The sequence below is a fragment of the Nothobranchius furzeri genome, chromosome 12 (assembly GCF_043380555.1).
Source record: "Nothobranchius furzeri strain GRZ-AD chromosome 12, NfurGRZ-RIMD1, whole genome shotgun sequence".
In the NCBI taxonomy this organism is placed as follows: Eukaryota; Metazoa; Chordata; class Actinopteri; order Cyprinodontiformes; family Nothobranchiidae; genus Nothobranchius; species Nothobranchius furzeri.
Window position 1 is genome coordinate 23,196,905 of NC_091752.1, and position 21,813 is coordinate 23,218,717.

The window sequence follows — 21,813 nt, forward strand, 5'->3', positions numbered from 1 at the left end:
GCTTTAAGGGGTTGGATTAGGGGGTTAAACCACCAAATAGTTCCCCAGTGCTGCCATGTCTGCAGCTCACCACTCCCCATGGGCATGTGGAGGACAATTTTCACCATACACCACCAGTGTGTGTGACAACTATGGGACTTTAACAAGTGGTTGTTTGAGTTACTGTTGCCTTTCTATCAGGTAAAACCAGTCTGGACATTCTCCTCTGACCTCTGGCATCAGCAAGGCATTTTCGCCCACAGAACTACCGCTCGCTGGATGTTTTCCCTTTTTCAGACCACACTCTGTAAACCCTAGAGATAGTTATGCGTGGCAATCCCAGAAGATCAGCAGTTTCTGAAATACTAAGACCAGCCTGTCTGGCATCAACAACCATTCCCCATTCAAAGTCACTTAAATCACCTTTCTTCCTTATTCTGAAGCTGAGTTTGAACTGCAGCGGATCATCTTGACCATGCCAACATGCCTAAATGCATTGAGTTATCACCATGTGATTGACTGATTAGTAATTTGTGTTACCCTAATAAAGTGGCCAGTCAGTGTATATGTTTTTACATGTTTCAGGCACAAGCAACTGGAGAGCATCTTAGTGGTCACTCAACAGTTTCATGAGACTCTGGAACCACTGAGCGAATGGCTTACAGCCACAGAGAAACATCTGTCCAACTCCGAGCCAATCGGCACCGAGACGTCCAAGTTGGAGGATCAGATCTCTCAGCACAAGGTTATCTGTGTTTGTACACGAGTCCCTCGTGCTTTCACATCCTTTTTATTTTACATCACAAATTATCCATTGATTTTGGGTAAACTTGTGTCCTTCATTTAGTTTTCCTTTTGGTTTAATTTAATTTCCATGTATTTTTTGTTTTATGTGTGTTTTCCATTTTTTTGTCCATGTTTCCATTCCACGGGGTCAGGCCTTAGAGGAGGAGATTCTAAACCAGAGTAAAGACCTGTTTCAGGCCGTCAGTCTGGGCCAAATGCTCAAAATGGTGAGCTCGGTGGAAGACAAAGTGTTTGTTCAATCCAGACTGGACACCACTCAGACCAGTTACATAGAGCTGCAGGAGCGATGTAGGAGGAAAGCTGACCTGCTGCAGCAGGCGCTGGCAAACGCCCAGCTGTTTGGAGAGGACGAGGTGGCCCTCTTGAACTGGCTCAGCGAGGTGCACTCCAGGCTGAGTCAAGTGTCTGTGGACGACTACAAAACAGATGTTCTAGAAAAGCAGCTGGCAGAGCAGCGGGTACACACTCCTCTACAGGCCAACCGTTATTATTATTGTTTATTAGAAATAGTAGCATCATTCATTGTTAAGTCTTTTCTCCTGATCTGCTCTTTGACACTGGAGCACATCTTAAACATTTCACTGACTTCCGAAGACTTTACTTTTCAGATGTTGCAAAGTGATATTGAGGTGAGGAAGAAGAATGTTGACCGAGCCATCTCTAATGGGATGGAGCTGTTGAAACAAACAACAGGTATGGTTTTTGTTGTTTGTTTGTTTTCTGAACGACCAAGTTCGCTGAGAAACTGTTTTGGACTTGTTCATTTTGAAATAAGAACAGTAACTTTGAGTTTAGCATGCAGACTTAGGCCTGGTATACACTTGCTGTTTAACGACGAGTACACGTTTAAAATGGCAGCCTTGTGTTAATTTCAAGTAGGGCTGGGCGATATGGCCTAAAATCACGATATATAGAGGATTTCACCTCGATAACGATAAATGGGCGATAACTACAGGTATGCGCGGAAACAAAGTTTGTCCACTAGATGGGGTTGTCACATTATTGCGTTGAGTCCCACTTTTACAGGACTCAAGATGGTACAGGTTCTTGAAGGGACATGAACTTTGCCTACCTACCCACATCTTTTAATTTCTTTATTATCAAATTTATTGACATGGGGAAATTTTTCTCGGTAAGAGTCAGAAATTTCGATAACGATAAATCTTCGATTTATTGCCCAATCCTAATTTGAAGTAGCCTGGCAAGCCAGACTAAATAAATGTATTATTTAGTCTGGCAACGTTCCATTGACGGCTCTCGGTTGTGGGGCGGGTTCTACCGTTGTCTTTGAAATGATCTCCACATGCTACTGGACAATGAATGTGACATACTCTTGTTTCATTCTGTTGCGTCATCCCACCCACCAGGCATATAGAGTGCCCTGATTGGCCCACAAAGCGGATAAAGCTCTGTGATTTGTTCACTAAGCAGATAGAGCACTATGATTGGCCCACCATTATGGACCAATCACAGCTCTTTATGTGTTTGAAACCCCTTTAGAGAGCTGTGATTGGCCAGCCAGAATGCTGTTGGGGCTGCAGAGGTTCCAGTGGAGCATGCCTAGACCAAACTTTGCAAAGCAAGAACTTGGTCTAGTTCACTAGGCTAAATTTGAAGCATAGTTTGTGCGCGCGTCCTTTGAAATTAACACAATGCCTTTACACACTGCAATATACAAGAGACCAGTAGGTGGAGTTGACAAAACGAACTAGACACACACACCGTGGTCACTTCGTCTTTGGTTTAGAGGTCTTTCATAATATCTGTGAAATTGCTGCTGTCTTTTTTTTCTGCAGTGATTGCAAAAGTAACCAGTTACTGATCTCTTCTATTGATGCCATGCTTGTTTTGATTGTATCCGTGTTTTCTATTGTCCCCCTAATAGTACACTCTAGTATTTTGCACAGTGCAGCAGCAAATATGTGAACAAAGACACAGCCTGCTGCCTGCATCAACACAAAGTGAAAAGGCACATACATTTCAGGCCTAAACATGAAAATGGTTTTCTACCCCTATTTCGTGCATCAGGCCTCCATAGAAAAAAGACACGGTAACACTCGTTAGATTTCAGATAATTGAAAATTACCATTCATGGACTCACCTAACTTGGCTTACTTCAGGTAATGGAGAACATCTCAGCTAGTAGAAGCTAACCTTTTGCATTAGCAATTCCACTACACAGCAGAACTCCTTCAGGCGTGTGGGATTATTGGAGATAAAACATTAACGTTGCAAACAAAGTCAGTGGTAGAGTTGCAATGCTGTTAACCAATCAGAGATGAGATGTCCAATTATCAGGAAATAAAACTAAATCCTGCCACCGTGTGCTCCTGTCTTCTTTAGCACATTTCTGAAAACAAACATGGAACCAGAAACCCATGCTGCAAGAGGAAACTAGAGAGTGCTAAACACCACGCGTCATTTTCTATGACCAAACGTCTTTTGCTGTCAATGGCTTCAAATGTTGTTTTTCTTTTTGGGACAATGGTAGTTGGTCCTAAAGTTGAAGTGGTAGCAACTGGCTGTTTTTCCTTTTCTGACAGTAATGAGCTGTGAACATCTCACACCAGTGGTGCTGTACTGCAAAATACACCAGTGCATAATGAATGGAGGATCCAGGGGGAGTGCAGTGATTCAGCAAGACCGACAATGGGATAGCCCAGTAGTTGCTTTTGGTCTGAAACGTGTTCTTGGCGGACATTTTTAGATAAATGCGAGAAAAACGTGTAATGACGTTATTTTTTCATTATTTCTACAATATATTTATGTGCCTTCTCCAGGTCAGGGATGAGGTCCTGCTTCAAGTAGAGGAGTTTAAGAATCATTCCTACTCTCACCTATGTTCACGAGCTTTGGGTAGTGACCAAAAGAATGAGATCGCGGGTACAAACGGCCGAAATTAGTATTCTCCTCAGGGTGGCTGGGCTTTCCCTTAGAGATAGGGTCAGAAGCGCAGTCATCAGGGAGAGGCTCAGAGTAGACCCGCTGCTCATCCACATCGAGAGGAGCCAGTTGAGGTGGCTCGGGCATCTGGTCAGGATGCCTCTTGGATACCTCCCTGGTGAGGTTTTCCAGGCACATCCAACTGGAAGGAGACCCAAGGGAAGACCCGTGACACGCTGGATGGACTATGTCTCTCGGCTGGCCAGGGAACATCTTGGGATTCCCCCGGAAGAGTTGGCCCAAGTAGCTGGGGAGAGGGGAGTCTAGGCTTCTCGGTTTGGGCTACTGCCCCCGTGACCCGACCCTAGATAGGCGGCTGAAAATGGATAGATGTTTGGAATATACTTATAGTTTTACGTCAGAACGTTGTTAAGATGCATGAAAAAAGTTTTCCAAATTTGTTATTGCAGCTTCAAACAAGAATGTTTTTACCACATTATTCACCCAACTTTATAATTGCTAACTCGGTATTGTAAACTTTCAGCTAGCGCTTAGCGGTTAGCATTTTTGTTTTACTCTACAGAGGACTCCAAAGCGCTTTACACTACAATGTATCATTCATCCATTCACACACACATTCACACACTGATGGTGATGAGCTGCAATGTAGCCACAGCTGCCCTGGGGCTGCCGAGCATGGGTGCCACCGGTCCCTCCGATCACCACCAGCAGGCAGTGTGGGTTAAGTGTCTTGCCCAAGGACACAACAGCAGAGTTCTCTGCCTGCTTGAAACTGCAACCTTCCGATTACTGGACAACCCTCTCTACCTCCTGAGCTACTGCTGCCCCAAGTAATCTGTCTGAAATGGTGATGGACCTGCACAGGATCTGCAGCGAGACAGGAAAATACATGTGTGAAGCCAGAAACCACTTTGGAGGTGTTTTTGATAAGGAAATAACAATAAAGCATGGTCAAAAGCTCAAAGAAGTGGGTTTTGGATGATATAGGCCAATAAATCAAGTGACGTGGTTTGCTTTGGGTGTAAAAATCAAAATTCTACGCAATTTATTCATCATGTTTTTATTGTCCATTTCTAGATGATGAAGTTGTCATTATTCAAGGCAAACTGGATGGAATAAAATCAAAGTATGCTGAGATCAACTCTATGAGTGACGGTGTTTTGAAGACCCTGGATCAAGTGTTGAACCTGTCCAATAAGTTGCAGGATACTCACGAGGACCTCAGCTGCTGGTTAGAAAAAACCGAGGCAGAGATCAAAGTGTTTGTTAATCAAGAGCCTGCAGGCGAGCAGCTGACTCAGTCACAAAACAGGCAGAAAGTAAGTCTTTTACCACCCTAACCCTAATCATCACTGCAGTTCACCTAATTTTCATTTCTTTTATTAATTTTGTTCAGGTTTTGCTGAAAGAGGCTAAAGAGCAGAAGCTAGCATTGGACAAGCTGAATGATCTGAGTGGCTCACTCCTGGACCTGATCCCCTGGCACACTCGGGAGAGTTTAGATAAGCTTGTGACTGATGATAATGAGCGGTACCGGGCCGTCTGCGACACCATCACTCATCGTGTCGACCAGATCAACGCTGACATCATCAAATCACAGCAGGTAAACCACACGAGTTAGTGAAATGAACTCCCTTTTTCATCTGTTTCTTCTTTTCATTGACATTTTTGTTTATTTCATGTTTTCTTCCAGTTTGAGCAGGCTGCAGACACTGAACTCTCCTGGCTGAGTCATGCTGAGAGAAAGTTGCTGTCGGCGGGTGAGATTAGACTGGAGCAGGAGCAAACGACCGCTCAGCTCCAAGCACAGAAGGTAAGCCGGTGGTACTTTGTATAAACAGGCAGGTTTTTGTTTAAAATGAAGCAAACATTTGTTTTTGTGATTTCCTGCTAAACTCACTTCACTGATTTCACAGATTTTCTCCATGGACATCATGAAGCACAAAGATGTTGTAGATGAGATCGTAAAAACGGGAAAAGCCATCATGAACAGCAAAAACCCAGAGGAGAAAGAAGCTATGAAGGTGAAAAAGATTCAGCACGTTTAATAAATATCAGGGTAATGCACTTATGCTTAAGCTTCTTCTTGTTCTTTTTAAATCAGACCAAAACCCAGGCTCTTTTGGAGAAGTATGGTGTCGTCAGTCAGCTGAATTCAGAGCGCTGCCTGCAGCTGGAGCGAGCCCAGTCTCTCGTCACACAGTTCTGGGAGACTTTTGAGGAGATGTGGCCGTGGCTGCAGGAGACGTTAAGCACCTTCGACCTGCTCCCCCCACCCGCCATCGAGTATGAAACTCTCAGGCAGCAGCAAGAGGAGCTCAGGGTATGGAGCCAACATGACTCGTAGACTTTTTCACGCAAATACAGAAAGATTTAACCAGGTCTTGGCTGATGTCCTCTCCAGCAAATGCGAGAGCTGATTGCTGAGCACAAACCTCACATCGACAAGATGAACAAAACGGGGCCACAGCTAGTTGAACTAAGCCCAGCGGAGGGAGCGCCGATCAGAGAGAAGTACACATCTGCTGACCAGCTGTACACCAAACTCAAGGCCGATGTCAAACAGAGAGCTGCCACACTGGATGAAGCGATCTCCAAATCCACACAGGTGAGCAGCACCTGGTCATTAGCTCACCACAAGAAACTCTGATGTTTAATTCCTTCCATGAAGCACATAAGGATTAGTCTGGCGAGTAATCCTGTTTTTGTAAATATATAGTCTGGCCACGGCCCATAGACAAAGCTTAGATGTAGGGGCGAAATCGTCGCTTGTCTTTCGAACTGTCTTTGCATGCCATTGGACAGCGCTCTGACCAATCAGAGGAACCAACAATGTGAAGTTCTCAAAGTGACTAAAGTCAGTCAACAGGACGATCCGTCGTACACCATCGAAGAAGAAGCAGCAAATACTTTCTTTTAGAAAATAAAGGACTTAAAGGGGCATTATGGAAGTTTGACAGCCAAAACATGTATAGAAATAATACATTTCTTCTTCATACATTCTCCTGCAATGCTCTGGTCCTGTAGAATGAGCCTTGGCATTTTTACTGTGATTGTCTGTTTGTCTGTAAAATCACAGAAAAAGAAAGTTACTCGGGTCGAGCAGGCTGCTTCATGCGCGTTCACTCTCAGGCATCACCCGTAGTATTTGCTATCCGTAGCTTTAGCAGCAGAGAGAGAGGCAGTTCCACTTTGTCACTGTTCCTAACGCCTAGTGATGAACCTAGCTACATTTCTGAGGACCTTAGCTACTTTCTTCTAGATTTTTCCTGCAAATTAGCAACAAAATAGCCATTTTCGCTCCGAACCGTTCTTTGAACGTTGTTTCAGCTGTAATCAAGGATATAAATATTACAGATACCAAAGACGTCGCTGGTGCTTTAGCTCACCTAGTAAGACGTTGGACTCTTGTGCAGAAGACGTGGGTTCGAATCTGGATTTGAATATGGTTTAGTTAGAGTTTAATTTTTACATCAATGGTATATTTTTTTTTACAGTAAGATGCCCAAATTTTTATTTGAGACTCGCCGAACGGCATTGAATTCACAGATAAAAAAGATGTGGGTTCAACTTTCATTTTGGAACAATTTTTCAAGCAAGGGAAAGGAATGATCTGAGCATGCAGGAGGACTGACCCATCTTAAACCTTTGTCGGCTGTGCTGAAGAGAAAGGTACAGAACCAAATTATTTAATTAATTAGCTGCGTGTTCTCCTGTCCTCTGTCCTCCGGGCCACACACACACACACACACGCACGCACGCACGCACGCGCACACACACACACACACACACACACACACACACACACACAAAGGATTGTCTCAGCTGTTATTTTCGTTAAGGAGTGTGCACGTACAGCATGCGTGCCTCGTGCACGAGCCTACCATTGAAGCTGCCGTTAAGCTTTTGGCCTGAGGGGGCAATCACGAGCATAAAAATTCTAAACTCCGTAAAGTCCCTTTAAGTCTGTCTGCTCATGCCTCAAAGAAAAGCCCTAAAAAAGTCTAAATTGTTCAAAGTTGATGCCAACGCCGTTCCTGGGCCAACACCCTCTTTGTAGGATTTCTTCGTCGCAGCTTTGCCATAATGGCATTAAGCCCACCCAACATCGCTCTACTAACATAGTCCACTGTGATTGGCCGGACCTACACTTAGCCAAGCCAGTGGTAGACCCACTAAGGCTACGATGGAGCATGGCTAGACCGACCTGCAGGGCTAAATCTTTTGTGACAGCTACGGTTGGTTTAGATTTCCAGGCTGCAGGAAGATTGGATCATAAGATTATTATGGTTGATCATCTGAAACATTCTGCATTCCAGTGTACAGCAGTTACAACAAAATATACTTTGCCTTGAATCATGTAGTTTACTTTGTATTAATAGAACATTTTTGTAATAATATACTTAATTAATTAACACATTTTGGGAGTTGGAGACAACATTTAAGTCCTTAATTAAAAGTGAATAGTAACAATTATTTCCATACAGAAAACATTTTCTATCAATGAACTCAAATGTAAAGTTTTTCACTATGTGCTAAAGTATTATCATTATAAGTAACATTATTAATTCTTAGTGAACTTTTTTAAACACAGTCACTTAAACACTGACCTGGTATTTAGCATCTATAACAGAGGTTTTTCTTTCTGCCTTCTGTAAGTTCCATGACAAGATCGACCCGATGTTGGAGTCCTTGGGACGGATCGCCGAGCGCCTTCGTCAGCCTCCGTCTATCTCGGTGGAAGTGGACAAGATCAAGGAGCAGATTAGTGAAAACAAGGCTGTCTCTGTGGATTTGGAGAAGCTGCAGCCTTCCTACGAGACCCTGAAGCAACGTGGCGAGGAGATGATTGCACGATCTGAAGGTGCCAACAAGGACATATCCGCCAAAGGTCTGAAACATATTTTGTTTTTAAGCATTTTTTCTTGCAATGACCATTTGATCCTATTTGTTCTTCTCTGTTCCAGCGGTACAAGACAAACTGGACCACATGGTTTTCCTGTGGAACGACATCCAGGCCTTGCTGGAGGAGCGCGAGGCCAAGCTCCTGGATGTGATGGATCTGGCCGACAAGTTCTGGTGCGACCACTGCGCTCTGATCGCCACTGTCAAAGACAGTCAGGACCTCCTGAGGGAGCTGGAGGAGCCCGGAGTCGACCCTTCTGTTGTCAAGCAGCAGCAGGAGTTTGTTGAGGTGGAGTGAATATCTATAATTTCCTGAAAGAAACATTTTGCAGAAACTAAGCATTTTAATATTTACAGGGATTTAAGGAGGAAATCGATGGGCTGCAGGAAGAGCTTGATGCGGTTCAGAACCAGGGTGCAGAGCTTATGGCGGCCTGTGGGGAACCTGATAAACCTGTGATAAAGAAAAGTGTTGATGAGGTAACAGATTACCGTAAACAGACATTTATTTACAATTGCACTCTGTTGAGCAGTTGTGTGTTTAGATTTTGTCACTAACTTGTAGATATAATTTTGTTTCCAGGTGATTTCAGCGTGGGAAAATCTCAACAAGACCTGGAAGGAAAGAGTAGAGCAACTGGAGGAGGCTATGCAGGCTGCTGTTCTGTTTCAAGATGGCCTTCAGGTACCTAGATCATGTCTCCAAGAAAACAAAAGAAAACAGAACATGCTTTGGCTATGAACAGTGGTGCCCCTGGAAAATTTTCACCGGGGGGGTGAAAATTTGGGGGGGGGGGTGTACCAGATTGGTCCTCATGGTCACTCTGGGAGCGTTTAGCTTGTGGCTATGCTTTACATGCTCCTTTATTCTTTTTCTCTTAAAAAAAAACATCATGCGTCAAATACATTAACCTCAAATTTGAGAAACAGTTCAAACGTTTATTTTAATGTATTGTTTTTGCATTTTAGAACAGTTAATTCACGTATTAACAATAATTTTAATTGTGATTTATTTGCTCAAGAGATAAATGTATCCATGTGTATCTTGAGTAAAGAAGATGAATATACTTTTTGTGTGAACATGAATATTATTTGTGGGGGTTCTCTCAGGGGTGGGAGGGTTAGCAGCAACTTTCCAGGGGTGGCCTTGGCCCCTCCTTGGCCACCCCTTGCGGGCATCTCTGGCTGTGAACTTCCAAAACTTGATACCCGTGTTACCTGTGAGACACCCTGTTGTCCATTCTTCTAATAAACTACAAATTCACTTGTCCATGCCACCATATTTTTGTCTTGTACAATTAAACACATAAGTACTGATTTGGGTGATATGAACTTTTACAAGAGTCGTCTTAATTTAGAAACAATACACGCCAACTACAGTCTGGCGCTATAAAGCTTTAACTCATTTGTAAAGTTCCTATGAAATGTGTTATTGTTGAAAAGAAATCTACACTTTTAGGCATGTTTCTATGTTGTTTTATTGCGGGTGTTAACCTGCTTTTTCAGGTGTGCGGATCAGCTGTTAGATTTAGTGCACAGAGTGAGACAAGTGAAACTTGACTCTGTTTGCCAAGCTTTGTTGTCTCACAGTAACAATGGCTTCCCATTTTTCCCACAGGGCATGTTTGACTGGGTGGATATCATGGAGAACAAACTGGATTCGATGTCACCCGTTGGCACAGATTTAGAGACGGTCAAGCAGCAGATTGTAGAACTCAAGGTACCGTGTTGGTCGTTGCTGCTGTTGTAAAAGCTAAAAGCAGCTTCTGGTCTGGGTCATGAATTCAGCTCTTTGTGTTTGCTGATGAAGCAGATAAATCAAACAGCAGCTGTGTTTGTGTTCTTGTCTGAGTACAAAAACTTCACAAAGTAAACCTTTGATGAGACAAATACTTTCTTTCAATTGTCTGTAAAACTTTTGTTGACTGATTGGGTGTATACGGCGGCCTGTTCTGCTTTTTCAGGAGTACAAAGGAGAAGCGTACCAGCTACAGATCAAGATGGAGCGTCTTAACCATCAAGCCGGCCTCCTGCTGAAGAAGGTGACGGAGGAGGCGGACCTCTGTGCCATCCAGGAGCCGATGGCTGAGCTTAAGATGCTTTGGGACAACCTGGATGAGAAGATCATCTGCCGGCAGGTCAGAGAAGAGAAACAAGCCACCGACGTGTTGAATTTCAAGATTTAAGAAACTGATTTTTAGCATTTAAAATTAAAAAAATCATCAAAATTAAAAGGTTTAAAGGTTTCATATCATGCTATTTTAAACATTTGAGAGCAAAGGTCGGCACAGCATGTGATAAAATATTACCATGGGCACTATTGAGATGTCATTTATCTTAAATACGAGTTATTTTCATCAGTCTGAATTTATACCCGGAAATAAAAGGCTTTGTTTCAGTGAAATTTCGCCCACACCCGCCCTGACAAAATGTGCCTACAACAGCATCTTACCCCAAAATTCCACTACATCCGCTCCACTGCGCTCCGCTCCGCTCTGCCCCCGCCTTTCGCAGCCACTCGCTTCCAAACTCAATTTTTACTGGTACCCGCTCTACAACGGCTCCGCTCCGGTGCGGAGACCTGAGGTGGGCAAACAGGCATGCGCGGAATTTTCGAGATCTTGCGATACAGTCCGAGCAATAAATGCGGAAGTTAGATCCAAACACCCGTTGTGTGGGAGAAGCATCGAAATGAACTGTTTAATCTGCCCATCATTTGTGTTGAGAGATCAGCAGTGTTTGGATCAACAAAGTGTGACTACTTTGATAGTGGAAACTGTATTTATGGCTTACTTTTGTGCATTTAAAGTTCAGCCGCCATTGATAGTTGTTAAAAGTTGTTAAACCTGTGCATATGAAACAAAAAACACTTTTTGTTTATCGATATATTGTGAAATAACAGAAGTTGTGCTTGCTCCCTTTCCTGTTGGGCGGTTGTGATTTCTGTCCATTGACTGTGGAGGTGCTCCGGCGTCCGGCAAAAATGGAATCAATCCTATTTTTGTTGTATGGCGGAACGGCGGGCAGCGCACTGCGCCGCACGGCCGCAATAGTGGAACAGCTTTGATTGACTACAACGGGACCGTTTTTGCTGCGGAGTTCGTGCCGGAGCGGAGGTAGTGGAATTTTGGGGTTAGGCCAGTCAGTTGCTTTATTGGCCCTGACGGTGCAGTGGTAATCTCAGTTTTGCCATGTTCTGACGCCGGTTCGACTCCCGATGTCTGCAGTCGTTTATTTTGCCATTTCACGTTTTTATATTTTAGTTATATTGATTATGTTCTCCAAAATATTTTGTGTCTCTAAAGATCTTTGAATTTTGTCGTTTCTAAGCAGCATTTTAGCTGATTACTCAACTCACCTCACACTGACTCACACTGGCTAAATAAACAAAGAAAACCAAAAAACCCTCCAAAACAGATAGCCCTTACTTTTTAAATTGGTATGACTGGAATGTGAACCTGTGCATAACTGCATGCCAGCTCAGCACTCCAACCACTGCACCACCAAGTCTGCTACAGCTGTTGCCGAAGCCTCATGTCCAGTGCTGGCCAGGGGAGACCGGTTTCAGGCCAGAGACTAGCTTCCAGGAGAGGAGCACGACATGTTTGGAAGACTAGCTTCTATTGACACCTTACAAGATTTTCAAAGTAAACCTTAAAATTTGCAGCTGAAACAGGAAAATGCATAAATTCAATTCAATTCAATTCAAGTTTATTTATATAGCGCCAAATCACGACAAAAATGCAGCCAAACATGGGTCATTGTTTGGGAAATAGCAATATTACATGGTAAAGGTCCTAAAAGTGAATTTTCCATGACCGTTTAAGCAAATAAAACAGTTTCAGCAGACTGGTGATCACGTTGTATGTGCTTTTTCTGATTGTTTTTTTTCTTCTAATGGGTCAATCTATTACTAATTCAGCACAAACTAGAGGGAGGCCTCCTGGCTCTGGGCCAGTTCCAGCATGCACTGGATGAGCTCCTGGCCTGGATGAGCCACACTGAGGAGCTGCTCAACGAGCAGAGAAAAGCTGCAGGAGATCCCAAAGCCATCGAGATCGAGCTCGCCAAGCACCACGTACGACAGAATATTTGTTTTTGTTATTTTTCAAATAAAGTAGTTTCAGGAAATGAAAATGTTGTACGTAAACGCGTCTCGTTTATTCTCACAACATAAACAGATAACAAAAGTGTTCTAAAAGGAACTTTTTTCTTTACAGGTCCTCCAGATAGACGTGTTGGCTCACAAGTCAACAGTAGAAACTGTGAACAAAGCTGGAAAAGAGTTGGTGGAGTCGAGCGCTGGAGAGGAAGCTTCCAGTCTGAAGAGCAAATTGGAGAATCTGAACCAGAGGTGGAAAGCCATCCAGGAGAAGACGGAGCAGAGGAAGCAACAGCTGGAATCTTCTCTGCTTCAGGTTTAAGTGTTTCCGCCACGAAAACTTAAAACACCAGCATTATTAGTTTCTGCTTAATATAGTGTGACTCGTTCATTTCTGCCAAGGGAACAAATGTCAAAGTCATAAAGTTGTGTTGAGATGAGGGATTACTCCCACACTTCCTCATTCATATTGGATCCTGGGGACGTTCTATTCATAACTTTGACATTTGAAGGGGAAGAGGAGGTGTTGCGATACGAGCAAGGAAAATCAGAAGCTGCACTTTCTCCTGGATCGTTTATTGAAAAAACACACATTTCAGGTTTTATTGGATTTGTGTGCACAGCATTTAAGATAATTAGTATAAAACAATTCAAATCTAAAAGATGACAACAATCATAGATCATGCCCTTCTTTTCTTTAAAAAGCCCAGAATTCATCAATGGCCGTGCTTTTACAGAAATGAGCCCAGGCATTTAATAACTCAGTCAAGCTCCTCAGCGGGTCTCGAGTTTCCAACTGTGTGTGTGTGTGTGTGTGAGACACTTTGTGTCCTGACTCAGGTTGTATTGTGTTGTAGGCCCAAGGTTTCCATGGTGAGATAGAAGATATGCAGCAATGGCTGAAAGACACAGAACGTCAGCTGTTGGCATCAAAGGCTGTGGGAGGCTTACCAGACACGGCTCGGGAGCAGCTTAACGCCCATCTGGTATGTGTTTAACAATATGAAAGGCTGCACACAGATGGCAGGCTGGCCAGGAGGGGCCCGTGTCTTTTCTCTGTTTTATCCAAAGTGTGGAAATTAAAAGATGCTGCAAAACACACTTCACACGTCAAACCAAAAATAAACTGGGGGGAAAAAAAGCATTTCATGTGTTTCAGATTGATTAAAATTGACTATAATGGATTTAGGATGGTTTTTCTCCTTTCTTGTTGGCTTCAGTAACACCAGTGGTGGCGTTTAATAAAACTAAAAACAAAAAGCAATAACTTTTATCAAATTGGAAACATTAAACAGTTTAAATAATCAGGGGAAAATCTTGTTTTGGACGTTGTTGCTGCGCTTGTTCTTTTACCATTTTTGGAAGAAACGCGGATTGACTAAATGAACTCTTGAAGCTTGCAGTCTCACTCACATAAACATAACTTTCCTCATGCTTTTGTGTTTTATTATCTTTACAGGAGGTGTGTTCTGCCTTTGAGGCTAAGGAGGAGCTGTATCAGGAGCTGCTGAGCAAGGGTCACCAGCTGCTCGCCACGAGCCCCGAGGGTCCAGACAGCAACACGGAGCAGGACCTCGCCAACCTGAGGGAGAAATGGGAAGCCGTGCATGCAAAGGTCACTGAGAGAAAGGTAGGACGGGTCGCTGTGTGGCTTTCGCCGCTCCTCAGCTCGTGAGTCACCTCTTCAAGTCCCCTTGGGAGCTCGCTGACATACACTTGAGTCATGACAAGGCAGCTGAAAGCCTTTAATCTCAGTGCTGATGATGACTGGTGTAAGCGTTGGCAGTGACACACAGGATGTGGTTCCTCAGTGGAACAGCTGTTTTCTTAGCAAAGATCTCACAAATCTGTCAAATTAAAGATGGAAACAGACACTCAAGGCATTTTCTTTATTCTCTTGTCAAAATAAAACATTATCCTGTAAATGTCACACTAAAATGGAGCTCCTCGTCAGGGCAGGGCTCCAATCAATATCTCAATATTTGGATCAGTTCACTTCAATAAGGAGAAATGGACGATAACCACCCAACACGCGGATACAAAGGGTTGTCCACTAGATGGGGCTGTGTTACGCTGACTTGTTGCTACAATATTTTTTTGCTGCATCTAGCAGTAGCTGGTAGCGGCCGACTGAAGTCTGCAGCAGTGATCGAGAGTGATGGTGGTAGATCTGTTAGAAGATAAGCTTGTTGTGAACAATTGCATAATCAACCATTTGGGTAAATTTTAGTTCCAGTCAACGCCGCAAGCCTCCATTGCCGGCCGCTGCCCGCTATTCCAACGTCTGAATTATCCTTCATTTCCTCACGGTCTTTCCCTTATTGTTACAGATCGGTTTGGGTGGAGTCATGTGACTTCACATTGTCATGTGCCTCCAACCCAACTGGGCTTTAGGGTGTCTTAAAGGTACATGAGCATCACCAATCTAAATACCCTATACATCAATCAACATGGTCTAAATGACGTCGGTAATAGTCCACCTCTACTCCTCATTCTGTTTTTCAGTTTTAATAAAAACATTTTCTTTAGCATCCTCTTGAACTTGCTTTTATTTCCAGAAATTCTGGAACCTTTCTTTTTTCCTAAAAAAATCTTTTTCTTTTCGTGCTTCCATATTTGTCTTTCCCCTTCACCATTAACTTCCCAGAAATGCTACCCCTTTGGTGTTTAAACAGGGAAAGCTGCATCACTTATCCGTGAGCTATGAGTGAAATACAGGATTGTTCTGGATAATATTTATTAGAAATAAAAGTCAATGCTTTCCTTTGGTTTGTGTCTGCAGGCCAAACTGGAGGAAGCTTTAATCCTAGCCGTGGATTTCCACAATTCCCTTCAGGACTTTATTGTCTGGCTGACCCAAGCAGAGCAAACGCTGAACACAGTGTCGCCCGCCTCCCTCATCCTGGAGACCATCATGTTTCAGATCGATGAGCATAAGGTAATTTATTAATGGATATGTCTGTGCAGACTTGATTAAAAACTGGGGATTTGGATGATTTGTGATAGTGTTTTCTCAGATAAAAAGTTTTTTTTTCTTGTTCTTCTATTTATTTTTTTATTTAATAGTTTTAGCCCAATTTATCATGTAATTAGTGAAAATGAATATTATTAGCAATTCCAGTTGTTTTATTTAATTGTGTTACTGCTGCTGTTAAAGGAGTCTTATCATGCTATTTAAAATCGTTGAAAGCAAAGGTAGGCACGGTGTATATTACTGTTGGCATGATGGCATTTATCTTAAATGTGAGTTATTTTCATCAGACTGAATTTGTAACCACAAAAGAAACTGTTTCAGTGAAGCTCCACCTGCACCAACTCTGAGAAAACGTGTCTACAGCAACATATTAGGCTATATAACGGTTGTATAGAGATTGGCGGTTCACCAGGTTCCCAATCCTGGTCCCACAGGGCCGGTATCCAGCATGTTTTAGTTTTAACCCTGTTTCAACACACCTGACTTAAATCAGCAGGTCTCTGCAGAGCCAGATGAGCTGCTGCTTCATCCACTGAATCAAGCATGCTGGAGCAGAGAAACAACTAAAACATGCTAAATAGCGGCCCTCCAGGACCAGGATTGGACACCCCTGGGTTAAAGCATCTGCTTTTCGTCTTGTTTTGCCATGTCCCGAAGCAGACTCGATTCCTGGTGTCGGCAATAATTAATCTAGCCAGCTGAAGCAGATTTCTTAATTTTTTCATGTTTTTGTTTTATAGATTTTTTTTTTCAGCAAAATATTTTGTGTCTCTAAAGATTTTGGTCATTTCCACGTAGCATTTTAGTTGATTTACTTTGCTCAGCTCACACTCCAGCAAAATAAAGAAACTAAAAAAGAAAAGATTAGTCCTTATATTTTAAACAGTTTACCAATAAAGGGTTGAAAACATCATACTGGCATGTGCAGCTGAAACAGAAGAAAACCGTCACTAATGAGACCAGCAGTTGAACCGGTGTAAGGTCATAACAAAGCAGCACAGCAGGTGTTCTAACCACCGAGCCACCAAGTCTGTTACGAAACATCAGTCGCCAAACTCACATGTCCTGTGCGGGCCATCACGTGCATCTTTGTGGATAGGACGTGTGGTTTTTAGGACGGCGTTTTGCCCCCATTACAGAAGTCATTTGTCAGAATGTCCACTCTGTTACCGGTGGAGGTTTAAAGAATTGCAGCATGAAATCAACCGATTTATTCCCACAACTTGAAGAAAGGTGGCGTTAGTGACTTCCCGGGGAGGCGGGTTCCAGGTCCGAGACTAGCTTCAGGGGGAGGAGCAAGGCCTGATGACACACTTAGTTTCCATTGAGGCTTTTCCAAAAAATCTGAAAACTTGCAGCTGAGACGGGAAAATGCACGAATGCAGCCAAATATGGGTTTGGGGTTATTTTTGTTGAGGAAATAACAATATCGCCTGGTAAAAAGCTCAAAGAAGTAGATTTTCTATTATATGGCATCTTTAAAGTAACACTAAACAGTTTTAAGCTTCTCTGCCCATTGTGTCCCATGTGAAGTTGGTAAAGTTTCTACCAACACAATCGCTGAACCCCAGTTTTTAAGAAATTGGTTAAAGAGTAAAACACTGCATCGTGTCACTTTAACTCAACAATCTTTATTCCGCTTTGATTAAATTCCTCCTCACTCTCTGCAGATGTTTGTGACGGAGGTGAACTCCCACAGAGAGCACATCATTGATCTGGACAAGACGGGGACACATCTAAAGTACTTCAGCCAGAAACAGGATGTGGTGCTGATCAAGAACCTTCTGCTGAGCGTGCAGGGCCGCTGGGAGAAGCTGGTGCAGAGGTCTGTGGAGCGAGGGCGCCTCCTGGACGATGCCAGAAAGAGGGCTAAACAGGTACTGGTTTGTGCGTATTTCTGCAGCGTCCAGTACGGGCTTGTTTCACCGCCATCAGGGCTTTTATTATCATTGGAAAGCTCAGTACATTCGACCTGTTTGTAGCTTCATTAACGTGCGCTGCTTCTTTTCATTAAGCGGGGATGTTTAACCGTATAACATAAAGCAGAACATGGTGATGAATCATGTTGAATCACGTTATTATTATTTTTATTTACTTTTTCTCTAGTTTCATGAAACCTTTAACAAACTCATGGAGTGGTTGGAGGAATCGGAGAAAACTCTGGACTCTGAAGTGGAAATCGCCAATGAACCGGACAAAATCAAGATGCAACTGGCACAACACAAGGTGACCATTCATTTTAGCTTCGTTTGTAAAAGTTTCATCTGTCAGAACCTACATGAAACTTTCATAATCAATGAGGACATTTTCATTTTGTGTATGTGAAAGTTTAACGGTTAAATCTAAACATAAAAAAATCCCACTTATCAATAAAATTGACACTTTTTTCCCTTTGTTACCCTCCGTTCTTCTATTTGGGTGTTATGTGGTGAGATCAGGCTAATCCTGTCATAATCCCGGGAGAGCCCAAATGTATTAGGGATTGGATACTTATAATCTCAGCAGAGAGACTGGTGAAATTTGACCTCCTTTTGTGTTCCCCTCCCAAAAATCCTCCTTCTTAGTGAAAACACACAGATTAGAATTAAATTTGACATTCCATCACTAGTAGGAGGTAAATCTGTTTTCATGTACATCTACAAACTTGCATCAGTCCACTAAACCTGATGACTGTCAGCTTTTATGACTAATTGTGAGTTTTTTTGGTTTGATGCAGGAGTTCCAGAAAGCTTTGGGAAGCAAACACTCCGTGTACGACACGACCGCTCGAACGGGGCGAGCATTGAAAGACAAGACCGCCCTTCAGGATGATAATCAGAAACTGAACGACATGCTGAGCGAACTGAGGGACAAATGGGACACCGTTTGTGGAAAATCCGTAGAAAGGTGGGGATGCAGCTTTATTCTATCTTTTCTTTAATCCCTCCAGCTTGCAGTCAGATGAAGTATCGAATGCTTTTGTTTCACCTGCAGGCAAAACAAGCTAGAGGAGGCTCTGCTGTTCTCTGGTCAGTTTACAGATGCCCTCCAGGCTCTCATTGACTGGCTGTATAAAGTGGAACCTCAGCTGGCTGAGGACCAGCCTGTACATGGAGACATAGATCTGGTTCTTAACCTGATAGACAACCACAAGGTAGGTCTTTGTGTGCCAGTCAGTTAATAATGTTTGCTGATTTGTCAAAACCTGACTTCAGAAGCACATTTGAACTTTTGCATCATTGACAATTTTTTTCTCAGTTTTTAATCCCTAATCTCCTTAAGAGTCATATAATTCCAAATTCAAAAATTTGCACCTTTTTGTTCTGCCATGTGGGTCTCTACTGCCTCTAATCACAATCAAATGTGAAAAACATTTCCATCCATTTTCTGTCAGGGTGTGGTTTTGGGAATTATATGCCTAAAACAAGTAGTTTAAAAAAATCCCATTTGTGATGTCACAAACAGGAAAAGTAGAATGGGACCTCCTCTCACGTGCCGGAGAGCGCTGCTGCTGGAGGAGCAGCAGCTCTACTCCAAGCCCCTCCCAGATATTGGAGTTTCTCAGCTTATAGCAGCCTGAGCTGAGGATGGGTGGGCGTGGCTAGCAACAGCTTGTTTTCTTAAAGTGACAGAGCCCCGAATCGGCTCATTCTGGAAAGTGCTGAAACTGTTAAGAGTAAAACTGCTGAGATTCCTCTGTGTGAGGGATTTAATGCAAATCACCTCATGAACATGTTTGTATCGACCATAGAACTAATATAACTTATATTAAATCTAACAATAGGGTCTGCACATTCAAACAAAAAACATTTCTCTATAAAAGTCTGCTTTCTTCATCCAGAGATGAAGAAATGTTGCCAGTGTTGCCATAGTCAAAGATAAAATCTCTAAACACGCACGTGCATCACTTTGCTGCTACAGGTTTTCCAGAAGGAGATGGGAAAACGAACGGTGAGCGTTCAGGCTCTCAAACGCTCTTCGAGGGAGTTGATGGAGAGCAGTCATGATGATTCCTCTTGGGTGAAAGTCCAGATGCAGGAGCTGGGCACTCGTTGGGAGACGGTGTGCAACCTCTCAGTGTCCAAGCAGACTCGGCTGGAGCAGGCCCTCTGCCAGGTCCCACATGGCTCCTTTAGTCTTCACACCGAAGGTAACGTGACTCTGAGTGACACTGATGTGTGCTCTCTGCCCCTGCAGGCGGAGGAGTTTCACTCAACTGTGCACATCCTGCTGGAGTGGCTAGCTGAGGCCGAGCAGAGTTTGCGTTTCCATGGCAGCCTACCCGATGAGGAGGAGGCTCTGCAGGCTCTTATTGAGCAACATAAGGCAAGCAGTCCACACTGTTGTGTATTTTTCATCTAACAAAACTTTAATTTGTAAATTGTGAAAGTTTTTGGCCGGCATAGAATAGACTTTCCAGCATTCCCATTTGATTAAATTGTTATACTTGAATAAACAGTTAAGATTCTGCAACAGCAAACTTTCCACCCTGTCATCTTACATGCATGAAACAGAATGCCTTGGATGTTTTTTTTAGCCGTGATTTCATCTGATTAAAATATCTCTGCATTGCTCCGATATGATGGCATGCACTGGCAATGATTTTATTGCTGTGTTTGCTGAAGATAATCCGGTTCCAAAGCTCTTTTCCGTTCACTACTTTTAAGGAGTTCATGAAAAAGTTGGAGGAGAAGCGAGTGGGTCTCATCAAAGCAGCCGGTATGGGGGAGGCCATTCTTAGCATCTGCCATCCGGACTCCATCACAACCATTAAGCACTGGAACACCATCATTAAAGCCAGATTTGAGGAGGTCAGTTTAAAGCTGCATGCTGGCAGGGAAAGTTTGGATTTGTCAAGTTGTAATTAAGAGTTACTGAAGTTTATTTAAACAGTGCTTTTAGATTTAACGGTGTGTGTATCCCCGCTGTTTCAGGTGCAGGCCTGGGCCAGACAGCACCAACAGCGGCTGGCCTCGGCCCTCACAGATCTTCTAGCCACTCAGGAGCTCCTGGAGAATCTTCTGACCTGGCTGCAGTGGGCTGAGACCAACCTCACTGGCAGGGACAAAGAGTCACTGCCTCAGGAGATCGAGGAGATCAAAAACCTCATAGCGGAGCATCAGGTGGAGCCGCACTCCTAATTTCAGCTAAATAATATGATTTATTTGATTAAAATGTGCTGGTTGTGACAGTAGTTTTCTTTCCTTGCAGGCGTTTATGGAAGAAATGACCAGAAAGCAACCAGATGTTGACAAAATCACCAAAACACACAAAAGGAAGCCTGCTGTGGACCACCAAGTCCAATCTCAGATTCCTGTGTTGGACAAAGGAAGAGCTGGAAGTATGTATCCCACACACTCATAGAGACAGCTGGCCAAGTGTTGAGTCACTGCAGGGTGATGTCACATCCTCAACTTTCGGGTTTTAGCACCAGAGATGATGTCATTGTCAGCATATTTATTCCAATTGGTCACGGTGAGGGATTTTGTCTTTTTGCTTACAGGAAAACGCTCTCCTACACAAACTATGTACGCATCAACCACACAAGCTCCCATTGAAACCAAGAACCCACGAGTCAACCTGCTGGTCACCAGGTGGCAGCAAGTATGGCTGCTGGCTTTGGACAGGAGGAGGAAACTCAACGATGCTTTGGACAGCCTAGAGGAGGTAAATCCAAGTTTCGGTATTCTTACCCAGGTGTTTAATGGAATCCTTGCTCACTCTTTCTTCTCTTTTCTGTTTAGTTAAAGGAATTTGCCAACTTTGATTTTGATGTGTGGCGGAAGCGCTACATGCGCTGGATGAACCACAAAAAGTCTCGTGTCATGGACTTTTTCCGCCGCATTGACAAGGATCAGGATGGCAAGGTTACCCGACAGGAGTTCATAGAGGGAATTCTCTCATCCAGTATGTAACCGGTGAACAAATCGCAGCGGGCCAGCCTCTGAAAAAGAGGTCAAACGTGTGTTATAACGCAACATGGCTTTCTACAGAATTCCCAACCAGTCGGCTGGAAATGAGCGCGGTGGCGGATATTTTTGACAGAGATGGAGACGGATACATCGACTATTATGAGTTTGTCGCAGCTCTCCATCCCAACAAAGATGCCTACAAACCACTCACAGACGCTGACAAGATTGAAGATGAGGTAAAATGAAATGGC

General features: G+C 43.4%; 1 protein-coding gene across 34 annotated transcripts in view; it reads left to right on the forward strand.

Annotated features, from left to right (window-relative positions):
* Nucleotides 1-21,813, forward strand: part of dst (dystonin) — a 145,719-nt gene that overhangs the window by 115,819 nt on the left and 8,087 nt on the right. For 29 of the 34 annotated variants that reach the window (XM_070542442.1, XM_070542447.1, XM_070542443.1 and 26 more), the window contains 32 exons: nt 565-724; nt 918-1,244; nt 1,395-1,479; nt 4,768-5,009; nt 5,087-5,293; nt 5,384-5,503; nt 5,607-5,714; nt 5,795-6,013; nt 6,095-6,298; nt 8,350-8,581; nt 8,658-8,884; nt 8,953-9,075; nt 9,179-9,280; nt 10,214-10,315; nt 10,560-10,733; nt 12,518-12,673; nt 12,816-13,013; nt 13,555-13,683; nt 14,157-14,327; nt 15,480-15,635; nt 17,342-17,548; nt 17,778-17,897; nt 18,388-18,557; nt 18,645-18,804; nt 19,572-19,766; nt 19,848-19,976; nt 20,318-20,461; nt 20,585-20,773; nt 20,862-20,991; nt 21,154-21,317; nt 21,395-21,557; nt 21,644-21,798. In XM_070542442.1, the coding sequence (XP_070398543.1) occupies nt 565-724; nt 918-1,244; nt 1,395-1,479; nt 4,768-5,009; nt 5,087-5,293; nt 5,384-5,503; nt 5,607-5,714; nt 5,795-6,013; nt 6,095-6,298; nt 8,350-8,581; nt 8,658-8,884; nt 8,953-9,075; nt 9,179-9,280; nt 10,214-10,315; nt 10,560-10,733; nt 12,518-12,673; nt 12,816-13,013; nt 13,555-13,683; nt 14,157-14,327; nt 15,480-15,635; nt 17,342-17,548; nt 17,778-17,897; nt 18,388-18,557; nt 18,645-18,804; nt 19,572-19,766; nt 19,848-19,976; nt 20,318-20,461; nt 20,585-20,773; nt 20,862-20,991; nt 21,154-21,317; nt 21,395-21,557; nt 21,644-21,798 (5,368 nt within the window). The remainder of the gene's footprint in view (nt 1-564; nt 725-917; nt 1,245-1,394; nt 1,480-4,767; nt 5,010-5,086; nt 5,294-5,383; nt 5,504-5,606; nt 5,715-5,794; nt 6,014-6,094; nt 6,299-8,349; nt 8,582-8,657; nt 8,885-8,952; nt 9,076-9,178; nt 9,281-10,213; nt 10,316-10,559; nt 10,734-12,517; nt 12,674-12,815; nt 13,014-13,554; nt 13,684-14,156; nt 14,328-15,479; nt 15,636-17,341; nt 17,549-17,777; nt 17,898-18,387; nt 18,558-18,644; nt 18,805-19,571; nt 19,767-19,847; nt 19,977-20,317; nt 20,462-20,584; nt 20,774-20,861; nt 20,992-21,153; nt 21,318-21,394; nt 21,558-21,643; nt 21,799-21,813) is intronic. The other 5 variants (XM_070542457.1, XM_070542462.1, XM_070542470.1 and 2 more) reach the window with 1 other exon arrangement.